The sequence below is a fragment of the Labeo rohita genome, chromosome 7 (assembly GCF_022985175.1).
Source record: "Labeo rohita strain BAU-BD-2019 chromosome 7, IGBB_LRoh.1.0, whole genome shotgun sequence".
In the NCBI taxonomy this organism is placed as follows: Eukaryota; Metazoa; Chordata; class Actinopteri; order Cypriniformes; family Cyprinidae; genus Labeo; species Labeo rohita.
The window spans coordinates 32,501,123-32,522,147 of record NC_066875.1 but is presented as its reverse complement, the minus strand read 5'-3'; the positions used below and the strand labels follow the sequence as shown (position 1 = coordinate 32,522,147).

The 21,025-nt window shown below is 34.9% G+C and overlaps 1 protein-coding gene across 1 annotated transcript in view; it reads right to left on the bottom strand.

Annotated features, from left to right (window-relative positions):
- The window catches only part of vps13c (vacuolar protein sorting 13 homolog C), a gene marked incomplete at its 3' end in the record, with an annotated part of 47,685 nt that overhangs the window by 20,723 nt on the left and 5,937 nt on the right, over positions 1-21,025 (bottom strand). The window contains exons 5-35 of the mRNA XM_051114073.1: positions 18,520-18,621; positions 16,967-17,029; positions 16,671-16,739; positions 16,369-16,478; positions 15,555-15,614; positions 15,362-15,421; positions 15,186-15,266; positions 12,529-12,586; positions 11,795-11,922; positions 11,591-11,697; positions 11,325-11,496; positions 11,100-11,162; positions 10,362-10,497; positions 10,174-10,268; positions 9,209-9,351; positions 8,901-9,093; positions 7,723-7,837; positions 7,477-7,613; positions 7,259-7,391; positions 7,065-7,182; positions 6,859-6,994; positions 4,738-4,819; positions 4,550-4,650; positions 4,162-4,315; positions 3,975-4,054; positions 3,808-3,867; positions 2,604-2,754; positions 2,172-2,288; positions 1,965-2,068; positions 1,713-1,880; positions 1,371-1,406 (exon numbers count right to left, since the gene is read on the bottom strand). Coding sequence (XP_050970030.1) covers positions 1,371-1,406; positions 1,713-1,880; positions 1,965-2,068; positions 2,172-2,288; positions 2,604-2,754; positions 3,808-3,867; positions 3,975-4,054; positions 4,162-4,315; positions 4,550-4,650; positions 4,738-4,819; positions 6,859-6,994; positions 7,065-7,182; positions 7,259-7,391; positions 7,477-7,613; positions 7,723-7,837; positions 8,901-9,093; positions 9,209-9,351; positions 10,174-10,268; positions 10,362-10,497; positions 11,100-11,162; positions 11,325-11,496; positions 11,591-11,697; positions 11,795-11,922; positions 12,529-12,586; positions 15,186-15,266; positions 15,362-15,421; positions 15,555-15,614; positions 16,369-16,478; positions 16,671-16,739; positions 16,967-17,029; positions 18,520-18,621 — 3,332 coding nt within the window. The remainder of the gene's footprint in view (positions 1-1,370; positions 1,407-1,712; positions 1,881-1,964; positions 2,069-2,171; positions 2,289-2,603; positions 2,755-3,807; positions 3,868-3,974; positions 4,055-4,161; positions 4,316-4,549; positions 4,651-4,737; positions 4,820-6,858; positions 6,995-7,064; positions 7,183-7,258; positions 7,392-7,476; positions 7,614-7,722; positions 7,838-8,900; positions 9,094-9,208; positions 9,352-10,173; positions 10,269-10,361; positions 10,498-11,099; positions 11,163-11,324; positions 11,497-11,590; positions 11,698-11,794; positions 11,923-12,528; positions 12,587-15,185; positions 15,267-15,361; positions 15,422-15,554; positions 15,615-16,368; positions 16,479-16,670; positions 16,740-16,966; positions 17,030-18,519; positions 18,622-21,025) is intronic.

Genomic DNA, 21,025 nt, shown 5'->3' with positions numbered 1-21,025 from the left:
TTTAAAATTGACCAAATGAAGTTCTTAGCAATGCATATTACTAATCAAAAATTAAGTTTTTATATATTTATGGTAGAAAATGTACAAAATATCTTCATGGAACATGATCTTAATATCCTAATGATTTTTGTCATAAAAGAAAAATCAATAATATTGACCCATGTAATGTATTTTTGGCTATTGCAGGGTCACATATATCAGTGGTGCATATAGATGTAATGTAAGCAATATTTAAATATTATTGACAATATTAGTGACCATAAACTTCAAGACTGCTTCTGTTTAGTTTGAATCTAATGACATGTTCATGAATATGCAGCAGAGTTATATTTCTTTTTTAGTTTTCATAATCTATATGAATATTTTTCTTTCTTTCTTTTTTCACCAGTATTAATTATTAGTATTAACCTACCTCTAGAACAGTGGTCCTTAACCCCCCCAAGCCACCCCTCACCCCATTGTCTAATACAATATCTTAAAGGGGTAGTTCACCCAAAATGAAAATTCTGGTATTAATTACTCATCCTCATGCCATTCCAAACCCACAAAACCTTCGTTTATCTTCAGAACACAAATTAAGATAGTTTTGACGAAAGCTTTCAGAAAGGCAGCAAGGACATCATTAAAATAGTCCATGTGACATCAGTGGTTCAAGTTTTCTGTTTGCTTTGTGTACAAAAAGCATTCTCGTAGCTTCATGAAATTACGTTCGAACCACTGATGTCACATGGACTATTTTATCGATGTTCTTACAACCTTTCTGGGCCTTAAACATGGTAGTTGTGTTGCTGTCTACGCAGGGTCAGAAAGCTCTTGGATTTCATCAAAAATATCTTAATTTGTGTTCCCAAGATGAACAAAGTGTTTACGGGTTTGGAACGAGATGATGGTGAGTAATGACAGAATTTTCATTTTAGGTGAACTATTCCTATGAGGCCTCCACATAAGGCAGAGATTTTTTTTTGTATTTACGGTGTGATAATGACAAAGCTGCTTGTTTTAATGTTTAACTTTTTTTTTAAAACATTTTAATTTAATTTAATGTCTTGTAAGAAGTCATTTTTCTTGCATAGCTCTTTTTTGTTTTTATACATCTATACAACATTTTATATTTTTTCCCCTAGTGGGTCCTGGAAACCTGGTTAAGAACCACTGCACTAGAAATAAACCAAAGGCAGTCATAAACATCACTGTGAATGTTGTTAACCTGGATTAATGTTTCCATATTACTTGAAAATTAAAGGTTTAACTGCATATGCAACAAATCCAGCTGAGTTTAATGGGGTGAGAACATATTTCAGTGTGCAGAGGTGCGTTTGAAGAAAAGCTGCAAAGCAAAAGACTTTAATGCTGCATGCCCAAGCCTGTACCTCATCAGCAGAGGGGTACTGATAGCTAAAAGAGTCCTGAAAAGAGGAAGACACAGTTAACAAAAACTATGAGGGGGGGGGAAAAGATGCTGGACAAAAAAAAAAAAAAAAGAAAAAAAAAAAAAGAAGGGGACAGACATAAACATCCAGACAAAACACAAATAAAATACAGACACTGAGAAATACTGATTTTTAAAACTCTGTCCATGTTTGTAGTTTGTTTTGCGATTACCAATAAGTGACTTTTTTCTTCTGGTATAAATTTTAGATGACTGTGTAATACAGACAGAATATGAATATAAATATGACATGACAGGTAAGTGGATTTACAAGAATTCTTACCAATAAAGACATAAGGAACTTGTGCAGGTAGACGATCTGGATACAGCCAAGTCTCAGGATAACTTTCCCATCCACTTTGGAGGTGTCAGTGTAGCCTTCACCTTCAGTGGCACCGGGATACAAGGTCAACTTGAAGCTGAACACCTCTTCTCCAACGATTGACACCGCCTGGTGGCATTCACAAAAATAGGACTTGAGCACAAAACACTGCCAATTGCAAACATACCAAAAACAATGTGATTGATCTCTCACCTTCTTATGGATAGTCTTAGGGTCCACATCAAGAACCACAATGTCACGCAGACGGGCAAAAACATCTGTTTCTTTGGCCTGGACCACCACAGATGCATCAATGCCTGACATAAATAAAATGAAAATGTTTGGTTAACTTGTAGAAGATTTATATGTAATACAGTGTGATTATTTTAAGATATGCTGACTTTGAAGGACAGACAATACCTTGAACCCGGATGTCAGCAATGTTGCTTCTGTCATCGCAAACAGCCACTCTGAAAGACCCAAGTACGGCGGACAGCTTAAAGTTCACAACACCAGAGTCCTTTGAACCCTTAGAAACTAACAAAACATAGACACAGTTAAAACACTCAAACAATACATAATGTGACAATCTGAAAACAGTATTGTCTGCAACATGCTTTAACACAAGCAAAACAGATACTGTTTCAGACCCTGTTAGTACATGGCACGTCAAGACCAGTGCAAAGGTCAAGAAAAAAAACATTAGTTACCCAAGAAAAAACCTACAAAGCAGAGACACAGACAACATGGATGCATGAGAAATATTCAGGGTCTACCTAACAATTTGACAACAATCAAAACACATTTGTATTCACACATTTTCAACACAGGATGTGTATGTGTTTTTCACACCTGTCTTCCCTGCTGCTGCTCTCTCAGCTCGTCTCTTGGTTTCTCTGTCTTTTGAAGCTGTGAGATCTTGTGGTATTGCTGAATTCATGTAGTTGATGGTAGACAGCAAAGCTTTAGTGTGTAACAGGAAGTCCAATGAAGAAAACTCCACCTGTGAAATAATGTCAATCAATAACTTATGAAAGATTAAAGTTATGTTTTCTAAATATAAAAATAAATTAAATTAAAAAATTAAATGAAAATTACTAATAGTGTACACTGCTCAAAGGTTTGGGACCAGTAAGACTTTGTAATGTTTTTTAAAAAAGTCTCATGTTCATCAAGGCTGCATTTATTTGATCAAAAATACAGAAAAAAACAATAATACTGCAAAATGTTATTACAATATAAAATAATACTTTTTTTTTTTTTTCTGTGATGCAAAGCTAAATTTTCATCAGCTGTTACTTCAGTCTTAAGTGTGACATGATCTTACAGAAATCATTCTAATATGTTGATTTATTATTAAAATGATCAGTGATCAGGATCAGGATTTTTTTCAGGATTAAAAAAACAGAATTTATTCAAAATATAAATCTTTTCTAACAATGTAAATCTATGCTATCACTTTTGGATAATTTAACACATCCTTGGTGAATAAAAGTATTAATTTCTTAAAAAAAAAAAACAAAAAAAAAAAAACTTTTTTGACCCCTTTTGAACAGTAGTGTGTATTGTTAGAAAACCTTTCTATTTTAAATAAATGATGTTCTTTTTAACGTTTTATTGATCAAAGAATCCTGAAAAAAAGCACAACTGTTTCAACATTGATAATAAATCAGCCTATTAGAATGATTTCTGAAGGATCATGTGACACTTGAAAATTCAGCCTTGCATCACAGGAATAAATTATATTTTAAAGTATATTAAAATAAAAAACACTATAAGAGATGTCTTTTAAAAAATTACAAGTCTCAATGATCCAAAACGTTTGAGCGGCAATGTATATATTTTGTTACATATTTCCACTTTTTTTTTTTCAAATTTATTTCACCAAAAATATATTTTTATTTTAAAAACAGTAGATTAATTAAAAAATGATTCAATAAATATATTTAAAATATTAAATGAATAAATAAATATATTAAACAAATGAGCAACAAATATATACAAAAATGCTAAGATTGTACCATTCAATTATTTGGAACCGTAAACTTAAACATACCTTCAGTGTCTGTTCTGTATTATTAAATAAGGTGTGAAAGCTGGGCCCATTCACATCAGCCTAAAGGACACAGAAAAGACCAGCACAAATTAAACCACTCAGCTAAAACAACCTGTTTGAGAGAGTCCTTTTTTAGATTGTTTGATAAGCAAAATGTTCATGTTTACTTTGATGTACTCCACTTTCAATAGATCAGAGCCATGCTTGTCTGAAGAGGTGATTAGATGAAGTGGCATATTTTGCGAATCTGAAACACACACACACACACGCAAGAATGAGAGCAACGGCATCCCTGAACCAACATGAAGTACTTCAAACAACAAAAGCTTGATCAAGCTTTGTGTGCGCCTGTACCTTTTATCTCGCAGTAGTCCAGGCTTACTTTGCGCAGGTAAGATGTGACGGTGAGATCGAAGGTTCGTATTTTGCCTTCGGCACCCAGTTGAGACACATTGAGAGCCAATATGACATCCTCCTGAGCGGCCTGCCTGGTAAGCTCCAACAACACCTACACACACACACACACACACACACACATATATATATATATATAGACACATATACATCACTTCAGACTGAAACACACAATGGTCAACACAAACATGAACAGGAATCATACACAAAATAATTGTCATCAACTGATGGAATGCTGAATGGGTTTTTTATGAAATATGAGGCTCTTACGCCCACTGACGACAAATGTGTCATGGTGTGAATGAAGAAGTGATGAAGAGGAACGTACCGCTTTGACTTCAAACTGAAACTGCACTTCAGTTAGCTCTTCTAAGGTTGATCTGAGAGAGTCTTCATCTGTAGACTTCTCACTGATGTCTTCATCAGTGTCTGAACACACATGCACAACATCAACAGTGAGAAAATTTGTATAATGAATAAAGTCAATTGAAAACAAGGGTCTAGATGAATTCTGACCTGACTCAACAGTATAGGATAGAACTGTGGGGTCTAAACCCAAGACCTTTGGCCTGGCATCAGACAGCGGCATCCCCAAAACCTTCATAAGAATATCATCATTATTATTATTATACAAACAACAGGAAATTATAAATAAACAAAATCTCATTTTCTCACTCTGTTTACTTCCTGTACATGTGTAGAAAGGTCAGACTCCCAACCAACATTAAACTAACCAACATTTCTTCTATTATACTGAATATTGAAAATCTAATGAAAATCTGTATAATTGATTTAAACATGGAAAAATGTGTTAAAGGAAGCTGATTATGCTACAGTCTTATTGGTTTGGTTGCAGTAAACATAACATGTTGCAGTCAACAGGTAACATTTTTGTAAGAACAAAAAAAAAACATTTTAAGGTGAAAGTATTTTGAAATGAAATTTTAAACAAATTTCATTACTGACCAAAAATATTTTATATAAAACATTTTTGAAAGACGTCTATTATGCTATGCAAGTCTGCATTTATTTGATCAAAAATACAGTAAAAACTGTAAGAATGTTAAAATATTATAACAATTTAAAATAATGTTTTTTATTTTAATACATTTTGAAATGTAATTTATTTCTGTGATGGTAAAGCTGAAATTTCAGCAGCAATTACTCCAGTCCTCGGTGTCACATGATCCTTCAGAAATCTTTATAATAATCATAAAAATCTAATAATTAGATTACTCTAATAATCATTCTGATGTAGTGCCAAGAAACATTTCTTGTTATTATCAGTGTTATTATTATATATTTTTGTGGAAACTGAAAGTTCAAAAGACAACATTTCTTTACATTTTAAACTTTTTGTAACATTATAAATGTCTTTATAGTCATTTTTATTAATGTAATACAGCTTTACTGAATAAAAGTACTCAGCTATTATTCATTAAAATAATTTCTTAAAACAAAATCTTACTGACCACAAAGTTTCAAATGGTATTGTATATTTTTCTATGTATATACACAACCAGACAGTTTTTAATGTTTTTTAAATAAGTTATTTCTGCTCATCAAGCCTCCATTTATTTGATCCAAAGTACAGCAAAAACCGTAAACTTTAGAAATACTTTTACCATTTAAAATAACTCTTTTCTATTTGAATATATTTTAAAATGTAAATTATTTCTGTGATCAAACCTAAATTTTCAGCATCGTTACTCCAGCCTTCAGTGTCACATCATCCTTCAGAAATCATTCTAATATGGTGATTTAAGAAACATTATTATTATCAATATTTAAAACAGCTGAGTACATTTTTTCAGGATTCTCTGATAAACAGAAAGATTTAAAGATGAGCATTTATCTGAAATAAAAAAAAAACTTCAGTAACATTATAAACTATACCATTCAGATAAACGCTGTTCTTCTGAACTTTCTATTTATCAAAGAAACCTAAAAAATTCTCCTCAGCTGTTTCCAACATATTAATAATAATGTATTTTCAGTAGCAAATCAGAATATTAGAATGATTTCTGAAGGATCATGTGATCTGAGTAATGTATTTGATCAAAAATACAGTAAAAACTGTAAGAATGTTAAAATATTATACCAATTTAAAATAATGTTTTTTATTTTAATATATTTTGAAATGTAATTTATTTCATTCTAGTTAATGATATCTAGAACATCCTTCAACATTTGCTTCGCAAAGTAAAATAGCAAGGGCTTTTTCTTGCTTGCTGAGGCAGCAAGTTTTCTAATAAGATACAGCACAAGGCTCATTTGGCAGAGAGACAGCGATGCTGATTGTGGATAATGTCCTTCCTGAGTTGTGTAATCTGTGTAGACTGACACTGCACTATCACGCTCACAGAGCAACTTCAGGAACTAAATATAAAAGCAAGCAGCACTTAGCATGTGACTACGAAATCAACAAGTACACTGCAATTGGTTTAACAGGCTTGAAATATTCATGGCATTCAAAAAACAAACAACAGCAGCGACAACAGTATCAAATACCTGTGGCATCCTACCAGGAAACTAGCATTCATAAGTCATGACATATTAAGAGTGAGAGGAAGCAACACACCAGCCAATACAGAGAGACTGTTTTTTCATTTGAAGAGTTTCAATGTGTTTTCTGACCTTTTCTGTAGGAGTGCTAGGGGCTGTTGAGGTAGTCTGAGGGAGAGGAATACTGTTCACCAGCTCCAGAACGCCCTGGATCTTCTGATCAGAAATCTTCACATGAAGTAACGGCAGCTCACCTGATACTTTGAACCTGAAAATGAACAGACTTCAGCGCATGTATGAGGATTATAAAAGCGATGACATAGAGAGTGAGCGCTAACCTGGGCATACGGGAGTCTTTGTCCACCATACATTTAGCGAGTTGAAGTGTGAAGTCCATCGGCTGCAGGATGTGCTGATGGGTGAGGCCTTTAAGACGAGCGTTTTTCCATTGTTCTCCTTCAAAAAGAGCCACAGTTTAAAAGTGGCAATAAAGTTGCAATTACATAAGCAATTTTAGTTGCATGTTTTTTACCTGATTTGCTGTAGAGTATCTGGACACTGCGAAGCTCCAAGGAATATCTTTCATATGCTCTATCCATGATTTCCTCTAGTGATGAGAAACTGGCAGACACCTGCTGATGGCTGCCCTGATCTACGCTGTTCAACTACACAAGCACACATATATTTACAGTCAGATATTTTTGAAAGAAACAGTTCTCTCTTAAATATGTTTTTACTTTTCTCCCTCACCTGCAGGTAACCAAAATCAACAATCATGAGGTCTGATTTGCCATCATAGAATCCAGACTTGGGCAGCAGCAGGTAGGAGGGTTTTAGATCAATCCTCAAGTCCAGCACCTTACGTGTCTCAATAATGTGAGACAAGCCTGGGTTCAGATAAAGACAAAGGGAACATGTTACAGATGACTACTGACATACGCTTTCTCAGTGTGACCATATCTCTGTGGAGATGAAGGGAAATGAGGAGAGGGTTACCAGTAGCTGTCTTCTCTTTGATCTCCTCCAGTTTGCTGAGTGTGGCCGAGGTGATGACCTCCAGATCAACTCCTTTTCCCGTCTTAAAGAATTCTGTGATGCCGATGACAGTCATCTGCAGATCAGACAAACAAACAGTATTTTGGAGCAGTTTTTAGTCTAAGTGTCTAAATATTTACATATTAAATGCCCCTTTTTACAATATATAACATAAGTCTCAGGTGTCCCCTAAACGTCTCTGTGAAGTTTCAGCTTAAAATACCCCCCAGATCATTTATGACATAATTTTGAAAATGCCTATTTTGAGTGGGAGCAGAAACATGCTGTTTTCATGCATGTCTCTTTAAACACAAATGAGCTGCTGCTCCCCGCCCCTTTTTCCAGCTTTTAAAGCTTGTACGTCAGATATTCGGCTGTTTGGTTTTGATTATCATGTCTATCATACTGAAATTATGTGCTTTAAAACATATTAGTTTAAACTTCTGATACAGGGTTTTCTGAGCGCACACAGCCGAAGCACGCGCACAGAAAGCGGACTGGTACACCGTTGTCACTTGTGAAAACACAATGGTAATGCTTAGAGTTGTTAAAAGGTACAAGGTTCGGTACTTTCGGCGCTGAAATTTTAAAAACGTCAATTTCCCGCTCACATTTGAGCGCTGTTGAGGCGATTTTTAAACATCGCTGATTGGCCATAATGTTCACGTGCTCAACAGACATGACTGTGACTGGCTACAATGATAAGCGCTTCACGCTCCTCACCGAGCGCTCACACATAAACGCAACAGGAGCGTTTGAAAGCAGCGTCTGTCGGCGGATCCGTCTATGTGCAGATGTTTTAGGGATCCACTGACGGCTTTAAAACGAACACTATGAACACTATGGCCAATCAGCAATGTTTAAAAATCTGCTCAACAGCGCTTAAATGTGAGGGGGAAATGGATGTTTTTAAAATTTCAGTACCGAAAGTACCGAACCCGGTACCTTTTGACAACTCCAGTGGTGCTGTAGGTGCAAATGTGCGGTAAAAATATAAGATACCATTTCGACGTCACAGGGGGAGCAAAATCTGAGCAGCTCATTTTTTTTACAAGCTTGCCGAGAAAGGCTTACCAAGAATAATTTACTGGGTTGTTCTTTATCAAGGTAGAATTACAGTTTGTTTGTGTGTTTCTTACGGCATCATAGATGATCTCTACAGGCTGTGAGTGGACTCTGAGGAGCTGGTCAGCAGTGCTGTCTTCTGGATTGAGCTCAAAGAGCACACTAAGCAAGGAGGAGTCTGTGTCTCCGAGTGACGCTATGAGAGATGGCACTTCACCCTGCTGCTGCAGACCAGTCACATACCAGTGCTCCAGCTTAGCCTCCACCCTACATAACACACATATTTCCCACAACTGAAGCATATATTTTAAATATGGCTCTAAATATATTTGTTGGTCAATGCTATAGGTTTTTCCTATATATAAATGTGTACTGTACATACCTGATGGCCTGTGCTCCTGGTCTTTGTGAGATGGACGTACTGAGGTCAATCATTTGCACTTTGAGGATCTCTGGAACGCCAGGCTCCTCTCTGAATGTTACTGAGGTGCTCAACAGTTTAAAGTTGACGATCACAGCTACATACTGCACATATGTATAAGTAAACATAAACATGTAAGTATATGTCCAGAATAAGGAGGATATGCTTGAAGAAGTTAATTTCTAGAATAAAAATATCCTGATAGTTTTCTCAACCCCATGTCATCCAAGATTTTCATGTCTTTCTTTATTTAGTTGCAAAAAAAAGTTTTTTGAGGAAAACAATCCAGGATTTTTCTCCATATAGTGGACTTCAATGGTGGCCAACAGTTTAAATGTCCAAACTGCAGTTTCAGTGCAGCTATAAAGGGCTCTACATGATCCCAACCGAGGGAATAAGTGTCTTACCTAGCAAAACGATCGGTCATTTTCTTAAAATAATAAAAAATGTATGTACTTTTTAACCACAAATGCTTGTCTTGCACCAGCCCAACTTCACACATTATGTAATCACGTGTGATGTAGGCGGAAGTACCGACCCAGTGTTTACAAAGCAAATGTGCAAATGAAGATGCACATCACAGAGCTGGTGCAAGATGAGCACTTTTGGTTAAAAAGTATATTAATTTTCATTTTTGTAAGAAAATTATCAATTGTTTCGCTAGATGAGACCCTTCTTCCTCAGTTGGGATCACGTAGAGCCCTTTGAAGCTGCATTGAAACTGCAATTTGGACCTTCAAACCATTGGCCACCACTGAAGTCCACTATATGGAGAAAAATCCTGGAATGTTTTCCTCAAAAACTTAATTTCTTTCTACTGTATTTTATATAAGTTTTGTCAATGTAAAACTGTTTTGTTAAGGTGCGGTCACATTATCGAAATTCTGTAGTCATTAATTTCATGTAGCAGTATATTTTCCACTAACATGTTTTGGTAAGGCAAGGTTATGAGAGCTCCCGCTGTAGCCAATGGCTGTGTAGAGTTTCGTTTTCTCTTCAGGAGTCATGATGGAATCAATACCTGTTAACACACAGAGTACATGTACGTAAACATTGACGTACATTAAAATGCTTTTACTCATAGTCTAGCATATATTAGAGATAAAACACTGACTCTCAGGCTCTTTATCCTCCTCTTCCTCTTTCTTTTTCCCTTCTTTCTTGCCAAAAAAGCTGCTGAAGAAGCCTCCTCCACTCTGTTTCTGAGTGGCAGCCTTTTTTGCAACCAGCTTCTGTCCTGACCGAATCACCTGTGGTGAGAGAAAGTGAAATTACTAGACTGAATTAAAAATATAAAACAAAGAGAAACACCAGTAAGTTTCTGGTTTGATACACTGCCCTCCAAAAGTTTAAAAACACCCCTGGCAAAGTGTGGTTTTGGACGATATCAGCATAAATCCTTATCATTTTTTGGTGCAAATACATTAAAGTAAGTTGACATTATCACTGAAGACCAGCAATAATAATTTTCATTTTGATTACATAATAATGGCAATATATACATGTCAAAGTCAGACATGCCCCTTTGCCAGCTGTGATGCCTGGTTACTGGTTTAAACTTGGCCCAGGTTTTTAAAAGATTTTTGGGTCAGCACACCTTAATAGCTTCAACAATTGATTGCCAATTAAGTTTAAAATACAATGAATTTAGGCCCAGATTATGCAGAGCTGTAATAGCTGATAATGGAGGATATTCTGATGAATCGAAAAAAAATAAATTCTATGTATAAACTGTTTATGTAATAAAATATGTTTTGTGTTGTTCCTTATCAGTGCAAAATTATCACAAATTAAAAAGGAGTCATGCCAATATTGTCCAAAACCCCACTTTTCTAGGGCGTTTTCATCATACCTCCATCTGAACCTGTTGTCTGGCCAATACAATGTTGAACACATCCAGAACCTTCTCCAGCTCCTGAAGAAAACACAATAGATGAATGTAGAACCAATCAGCATATTCATTTTTATGAATTTTAGAATTTTTTAGCATTTGGTTTCTTTGTTGTGATACCTGATAGCCCGATGTATTTAAATGCAATGATGTTATCTGGATAAGCTATTCATCTATAGTTAATACCTGGATCTGCTTTTCTGTGTCTTCTCTGACTTTACCCTGTGTGAGTTTGAATTTGTATGCAGCTTTGTAGGCCTTCAGTGTGTTCCTGTGCTTCTTGATGTTGTTCCAGTTCCACATCTGGTTAAAGCGCCTGATATGCACTTCCAGTATACTGTTGATGCTGTATTTCCACCTGAGCAATCAATGGAGCCATGTTAGAAACACCAACATCCAAACAATTACCATATGAAACATTATCTTACTATATGAAGACATAATGCACTTACCATTGCCTGGCGTTACTTTGGACTGGAACATCAGGCCTAAACTTTCTATACGGGCTGTTCTTCACCATGCAGTCTACAGACTCCAGCAGATCCACCATAGACAGGTACTAGAAATGTCCAAAAATCTTACTAACCCCAAACTTTTGAATGGTAGTTTATGCTTAACAATGCTTAAAACACATGATGGTACCCATATTGTTATACCTGAGGCTTGGTCATCTCAATTGCGATGTTCTGAACCTCAAGGTGTAGTTTTGCTTTGGGTGTTTTCAGCTCAACTTCAGCATTAGGGTTGATGCACATCCTTGCAGAGGCAAATATGGGTTTGAAAACTGTGTGAGAAAAAAAAAAAAAAAAAAAAAAAGAGTTGTCATGATGGGTGCCATGATTTATAATGCTAACTCTGAGTTGGTCATAAATTCTTTAACCATCAAAATCACTTCTTATATCTAAGCTCAGTGCATTCATTTGCACGTTAAATGCAACTGAATGAACACTTGTACTGACAATTGTGGTTTCACTATTATATGTAAATATGGGAGTAGTAGAAATAGTACACATTGTGATTACAGGAGTTTGTTTGCTATAAGAAGGTGTGTCATGTGTACCATTTGAGATCACATAGCCTGTTTAAATAGCACATGAAAATGAAGCTGTTGCAGGTACACAAACACACACCCATCAAAATTATGAAAAAACAACAGAGTTTACAACAGCCAAAGATCATACATCATTATTACTTTTTACTATTTACAATTTAATATTTACTTCTTCTAAGGCTTTCAACATCCATGTTGTTCTTTTTATGTCTAATCTTTCAGCATCTCTTCAGATGGGCACGACACCAAAACACAGTAACAAAGCTATACTAAAATGCTCCAGGCCAGACAATAATAAATATAGCCATAATCTTTCTGTGGATGATGGATAATACATACTGTACTGATAGCCTTGCAGTTCCTCATTTTTTGTGCTGATTCCTGCTTTTAGCTTGTCCTGCAAACACAAAAAACTTAGTTATTTTGAGATATATTTTGCAATATATTAAAATGTAAATACATTCGGTAAGGTCCAAAGCTTAGAGAGTCTTCTTATCTTTCTCATTTTCTTTTTTTTTCATTGCAAAACAAAAAGTTGAACTGAAAACTTTATTTCCAAATTTTACTTTCTCAGTGAGTTCCCAGTTATTTTAATGTGATGTGATGCTAATATTATCTAGCATGATTCCAATGAACTTCAAAGAGATACTGTGCTACTGACAAAATTAATTTGATGAAATAAACTAAGAAATCTGCTGAATCTATTTCCAGGTTCAAATAAAAAAGCATTCCAGATTTTTGTTATCTATGTTATCTCACTGCATACACAACATGGATGTATGCATGTTGTAGGGGCCAAAAAATCTTTTTTATATGTCACTAAAAAAACATCCTCACATAATGAGGTAGACAGCAAAGATCTAATCTTTGTGCAACACAATATTATTTCAGTGTGTACTTAGGCCTCTTACAAAAGTGACTACATCCTCTTGACCAGTAAGTATAAAATCCCCCACACAGACTGTAAGACCACACAGGGATGCGCATCACAAACCACAGACTCGGTTTCTATATATATTATTTTGCTTAGCAAACTAAACAAAATCAGCAAACTGCAAAAACCACTGAGAGCAAGCTCTTTTGCTACTTTAAGAGACTAAGAAAGATTAACAGATATATAGAGAGATTAAAAATGTGAGAGAGAGATTAAAAGATAAAAAGTGCTAGGAGCCAAGCAAACTCAACCATTACTGACTTACTTGGATGTCACAAGCCTTGATAAGTCAGAGATATGTTTTACCCAGATGACTCCAGCTTAAGAGTCTTCAGACCAACTGATAGATTAACCGTCACAGCTTTCAGCTGCTGAATTTACGTCAACAAGATCAAAGACTTTCAGTGTAGCACTTACCAATGACCTATATCAGTTCCTGATATGGTCATAAATCAATAGTTATAACTATAAAGCTATAAACATTAGCACAACTCTTATCATCATCATTCTTTACTATTTATTTCATTATGTTTCTTTCTAGCACCTCAGTACTTGCAGTGTAACTGCTAACCAGTTTAAACTGCAAGCTTTTTTTCAATACAGCTTCATTGACTAAAGAACACCTTGTACTGGTTGTCTGCGAGCACCTTCACATCTTCCCACACTTTGTCTGTACACGTTCACACACAAACAGAAGCAGGTGGGTTGTTTCCTTGCGTCTTTGGGGCATAACAGGATGAAAAATGCAATTTATGCTTCCTTCTTGCACAAATTCTAAATTAAAGCTTCATCCAAAAATGAAAATTCTGTCATCATTTAATCACCCTCATGTTGTTCCAAACTCATAAGATTTTAATTCATCTTCGAAACACAAATGAAGATATTTTTAATGAAAACTGGGATATTTTTGCTTCACATATAAACATTGATCAGCACACATTCACTGAGCACATCAAATATAGTAAAACATGGAAATATGGAACCTCATTGATTCTTGTGGAAACTCAAATATGCTTGAGTGACAAACAAGAACAACGGCTGGGATCGTTAAGAGCCCTTTGAATCTGCATTTAAACTACATTTTGGGAGTTCAAATTTGGGGGCACCATAGAAGTCCATTAGATGGAGAAAATCCTGAATGTTTTCCTCAAAAAACAATTTCTTTACAACTGAAGAAAGAAAGACATGAACATCTTGAATGACAAGGGGATGAGTAAATTATCTGTAAATTTTTGTTCTGGAAATGAACTAATCCTTTAATGAGAGAGAGAGAGCGAGAAAACGCATGAGCGAGTTCACCTCATTGCTGAAAAACATAATGTAGCTTTTAGCAGCGAAGCTGTTGTATTTATAAAATTCACAGTGGCAGGGATTGAAAACCAGCTCCTGAATGTGCAATTTCTTACCTATTAAAACGCTATCTTTATGGGCAACTGTGTCATCCTCGCATTGGAAGGTCTACAGGGGAATCGGACATGTTTGTTTAGATGTAGGTCGGATGTCTAGATACCGGATAGGCATAGAATTAAAATCTAAATTCAAATTTGGAAGTAGACCAGATCAGATGCTAAAAAAAAAAAAAATCAGAACTTGTGAGGATTTTTGTGTTTATGCATGTGCAACAAATTTCAAACAGTGTCAGATGTGAGCAAAAAATCTGATTTTTTTGTGCCAGTGTAAATGCAGCCATTGATTTTTGCGCATCAAGCAAGTGTAGGTGAGCTTCCGTTTACCATATTTGATGTGCTCTTATATGCGTTAATGTACAGTATATATAGCGTTAATGAATGTTTATATGTGAATAAATCTGTTAATCATATAAAGCAATTGTGTCTCTTCAGAAGACTTGTATTAAACCACTCAATTCCCATGATTACTTTTACAATGTCTTTACGCAGCATTAAATTTTTGGGTGTAATGGACCTCCAACAGAGGCACAGAAATCTTTCATTAAAAATCACTTCATTTGTGTCGAAGATGAACAAACGTCTTACTAGTTTGAAACAACATGAGGGTGAGTAAATGATGATAGCTTGGCTGTTAAAGATAAAAGGCACATTACCACTATCTCCTCCCAGGAGCCTCTGTAGAAGATTGGGCTGTTCACGTTCCAATAGGCACAAAAACACTCGAGGCGGCCCAGCTTATGTAGAGGATACATACAGACACACACATTAGACACACAACCACAGTTGTACTGTGAGAAAATAAGACACACAGTATATTCTGGTGGTTTACCTTGTAGATAATCTTAGCTGCTTCATTCAGAATGCAAGTCTTCCAGTTTTCATCTGCTGTCTATAAGAGAGAAAAACCGAGGACATACTGAAAGACCACAGTGTGCAAATAAGAACTGCTCATTTCATATAAATAGTAATTGCAAATGAGCTTTCATGTGTGACATTTATATGAATGTGTTTTGAGAGAGCACCTGTAGACTGAGTTCTGAAAGAGTCATGCCCATAGCAAGAGGTCTTTTAGGATCTGACACCTGAAGCACAGATGGAAAATGAAAATCTTCATTAAAGGAGAAGTCTACTTTCATAACAAAAATTTACAGATAATGTACTCACCCCCTTGTCATCCAAGATGTTCACGTCTTTCTTCCTTCAGTCGTAAAGAAATTATGTTTTTTTAAGAAAACATTTCTGGATTCTTCTCCATATAGTGGACTTCTATGGTGCCCCGAGTTTGAACTTCCAAAATGCAGTTTAAATGCGGCTTCAAATGATCCCAAATGCGGTTGTAAACGATCCCAGTCGAGGAAGAAGGGTCTTATTTAGCTAAACGATCGGTTATTATCATAAAAATAATACAATTTATATACTTTTTAATGTCAAAATACACAGAGTTCAGGCAGAGCAAGACAAGTGTTTGAGAGTTTGAGATTAAAAAATAAATAACTGATCATTTCGTTAGATAAGACCCTTCTTCCTCGGGTAGGATCGTTTACAACCGCATTTGGGATTGTTTAAAGCTGTATTTAAACTGCATTTTGGAAGTTCAAAATCGGGGCACCACATCAGTCCATTATATGGAGAAAAATACTGAAATGTTTCCCTCAAAAAAAACGATTTCTTTACAACTGAAGAAAGAAAGACATGAACATCTTGGATGACAAGGGGGTGAGTACATTATCTGTAAATTTTTGTTCTGGAAGTGGACTTCTCCTTTAATATGCAAGGTATACATTCAAAAAACACACATCACTGAAGAGCGGAAATGCATGAAGAGGAAACACTTACATCATCCTCATATCTGATGTGAATGCTGGTGATTTTAACCTGGAGGTTTTTGATAACTTGAGTAGCCAGTTTCTCAGCAAATGTGTCCTTCTTTTCTTCCTGTGGCTTCTCTGAAATGAAAAATAATTCAGTAGACACAAAGGGTTTATCACAACTCTATGCCATTTGTTATTCTAATGCCTTAAACAATCTAAAACGTATGCAAACACATTTAGTCCAACAAGCAGAATAAAGCTATTGAAAATATTTGCTCATATTTGCCACGATCACAGTCGATCACAGTCGCCCAACAGGCCACCCACCTGCTTTATGCTCATACTTTTTAGATCTCCTAAAGGGTTTTTTACGCTTTTTAAGCTTACGTCCTTTGTCTTACAGAGCGCAGCATTGGGAGAGAGAGAAAAGTTGGTGAGGTAGAAAAGAACCATGGCGCAGCAATAAACACACGCAATTAAATAAACATGAAACTACTCCAAAGCACACTAAGTAGTGAGGAAAAAAAATGTCCATACACCCTCAATACACACTCGAAAAAAAGAAAAAGTCTCTTTGAGACGGGAGTATGACTAGCCTTCTATAGGAATGGGTCTGTACATACCCCGTGGTGGATTCTTATACACATAACTCTCCAGATTAAACACAAACTCTCCAGCCTGAGAGCCTGCCGTCCATCAGATGCAGCACAAAGCAAACACACACAGCTGTTAGGGACAGAGATCTGAACGTATGGATGGATGGATGGATGGATGGATGGCTGGGTTGATACATGAATAAACATGGGAATTAATGTAGGGATGCGAGTATTTAAACTGATATTTTTAAATTACTTTGGTAATACTTTACTAGCCTTCATGTATAATGGCTTATAAATGGTTATTAAAGGGTATAATGCATTACAATTATTCATAATGTGCAATAATACATTATATCTCGTTGTAAATAATTATTACCCGAATTTAAAATGCATAATATAACAATGAATTAATAAACGTTATAATACATTAACTGTGGTTGCAATTATTTGTGAGATTGTACAATGCATTATAAGGTGCATTACAAGGCATAATTAATGCATTAAAACTATTTTTATAAAGGCTTTAAGTAAAGTGTTACCATTACTTTTATTCTGTGGCCACTGACAGATAAATAAGCGATATAATAAATCTATTTAAAAAAATATTAAAACCATATTATTGTGAAATATTACAATTTAGAGTAACTGTTTTCTATTTTAATATATTTTAAAAAATATAGCCATTACTCTAGTCTTCAGAGTCACACGATCCTAAATTATACTATTATGCTGATTTGATGTTTAAGAAACAAAATTATTGTTATGCTGAAAACTGATTTTTTTTATTATTATTATTTTTGTGGAAATCGAGACACTTTTTTTAGTTTTTCGAAGAATTGAAAGTTTAAAAAACTGCATTTTTTGAAAGCCTTTTTTTTTTTTTACAAATGTCTTTACTGTCACTTTTGATCAATGCATCCTTTGCTGAATAAAAGTATTACTTTCTTTCCAAAAAAAAAAAAAAAACAAGACCCCAAACATTTGTACGGTATACTGCAAAAGTACTGTTTTATTTTAACACCATAACAATATAATGTTCAGTATAAAAGATGGCTACATATTTATTTTGGAATCTGCTGTAAATATGTAAATATGTAAAAATGTAGTTTCAATTAGGAGGAAGAAGTGCCTCTAATAATATGGACCTCAAGGCTGCTGGTTAGACAGTCCCTGGAAAACTACAAGAGAATTTGTGTGGTCTGAAACAAAGTTTCTTTGTTTTTGTTTTTCCACACAGCTTTAATATTGTTACATGCACACAGCAACTCACTCCACATGCCCTGTTAAAGAGAAAGTTCTTAAATGTTTGCCATATTATATTTCTATTCTTTTAAGTTAATGCTACAAACGGATCCAATGCAGATAAATGGAGGAATGAATGATGAATGAAGCTGAAACATGGCATGATTATGGCATGAATGGATGGGAATAAATGAAATGATGATCATCTGTTATTAAGTTATATGGTACATAGAGCATAAGAAGAGAACTGACAAATTTTAATGCAATAATTGACTATGTGCAAGGTCAAGTGATCATTCCGTCTTGCGGATACAAACAAACAATGGGTTTCTCACCTCTGCGTGCAACCAGCTGCAGGGTTTCCTCAATGCGCTGCAGCTCCTTCTGTTTGGCCTCCTGCAGGTAACGCTCTTCTTTAGCTGGATCATACTTAATCGCTTTAAACACACAATACACACACAGTTAGAGGCAAATAAACATTACAGATACCATTTATATCATGAACACCTCGGACGTCTTTCATTTATTACTAATCCGTTTTCACTACTGCCACCTAACTTTGTTTTTGTCAAACGCACACACGTACAGTGGAAAACCAAACATTCACACACTGGAAGCTCAGTCAACCATGTAATAACATAAAAGTAATTTACAATGACCATCTCCCACGCATTGCACTGTGGCTTATATGTAGCTAAGGTCCAATGCTGCTCATTCAAGCAGACTTAAGATTTCCATTGTAGGTTTGTCCTCTGTTTTGAATCCATTGGTGAAGCTCTATCAGGAAGGACCGGTTCAAACCAATCCAGGTGAGAAAAAAAAAAAAAAAAAAAAAAAAAAAAAAATCACAATGCCTGCTATTGTACTTGCTGCCACTGTTTATCTATCCTCACTAGAGTAATAAAAGAGACAATTATGCAGCAGACCAAACAAAAAAAAAATGGTCAAGAATAAAGGGACTTTGGAGCTCCTGGGGCAATTCAATCCATTAGAAATACAGTCTATTTATCAGAATCAGAAAGAGCTTTACTGGCAAGTGTGCTTGCACACACAAGGAGTTTTTCTTGGTATTGAAGCTTTCAGTATACATATATATATACACTACCAGTCACCAAGCCTGCATTTATTTAATCCAGAGTACAGTCAAATGTTGAATTATTTTTACTGTTTAAAATAGAAAGCAGTTATTTTAAATAGGGAAAATATTTCACAATATTACTGGGGTCATTATTTGGGGTCAACTAAATGCAGGCTTAGTGAGCAGAAGATGATTATTTTAAAAACATTAAAAATCTTACTGTTCAGAAACTTTTGACTGGTAGTGTAAACACAACAACAAGACACATAATAATAAATATTTAAAAAAAAGTGTAAAGACACACTTAGGTTAAGTCAAAATAGAATTATTTAAAGATTATGTACATATTTACTGTACTACCCTAGTAAAAAAGTAATAGATTCAAAATGCATTTAAGTATAGTTCAAGTCTAACATATTTACTGACATATCACTCGAGACTTACTGATATAAAAAATATAATTAAATCTTATTTGGAGTACTACTTGTGCACAATGCAAATTTCTTAACATAAAGACTAAAATATGTTTTAATGTCACTACTGATCATGATGATGATGATGATGACTTAAGTATGCCTTTAGTTGGACTTCAGCACCACTTCCGCACAATTAAAGGGCATTAAGTACAAAATTAGTTGTTCCAATTTAGCAGACTTTAAATATACCAGTTTTTTATACTAAAAGTACAATTGCAGGGTATTTTTAAGTACATGATATGTATTTGTAGTATACTTAACATGAAATAAATATATTTTAAATACATTTTAATATTTATATTTTTTACTAAGGTATAGATAATAATAGTGAATTTACAGGGCATTGGCAAAACTGGGTGTTTTGTCATTCTGAGGCAATCAAAATTTACAGCACATCTTTCAGTAGTACTGTTTAGACCATATGGACACATATGTTCTCAAAGTGAAAAGCTTGTGCATATCTTTAAAAAACAAACAGCAACAATTTTTGATTGGCATGTAGAAGCTGACTGTCTTCATTCAAAAAGACAGACAGAAAGTAGCAGACTTTCATGCTTTAAAAAAAGTTAAATCATTTTACTTACAGAACATGCATTACACAGAACTGATCAGTCAACAAGATAAAGCAGATCCAGAAAGAAAAACATTACCAAGATCAATACCAAATTTGAACAAACACTCCCAAAACTCTTGATTGATACACTGTCAACACATGCCATCAACGGCTCTGCAAATAAACACTTGTATTTGCATGATTAAACATTAAAATCATATAAGTTTGCCATAGTAATCAAAGATTCAGATACACACGAGAGCGGCTTAACGGTCCAGGTCCCAAGCCACCACCCTGCTACGCACCTTCTAAACCTGGCTTACCATTGTAAGGTGAGGACAATAACTTAGACTCAGCTGCAACATGTAAAAGACAACGTCAGTCATAGCAGCCCAGGTGACACAGAAGATATAGACTGTATCAAAGAAATTCAGTTATTCAATATATTTGTAACTGCTGCTAAACTAGGCAGAAAATAACATCCTCATAGCTTTCAAATGAGTCTAACATAATAAATGATGCATTTGTTACTATTTTTTTTAGGAGATTGTTTATTGTCAACGCATAACATCCAAATTATTATCAGGACTCTTCGGGGATCTGTACTTTTTATCACAGCAATTAATAAAAGCATTATTTAGGACAAATTATCAAAACTGTAATATATTATTTATTATAATTATATTATATTTTGTGACCAATAATTGCATTTTTGTTCTTTAGTGAAACATTGC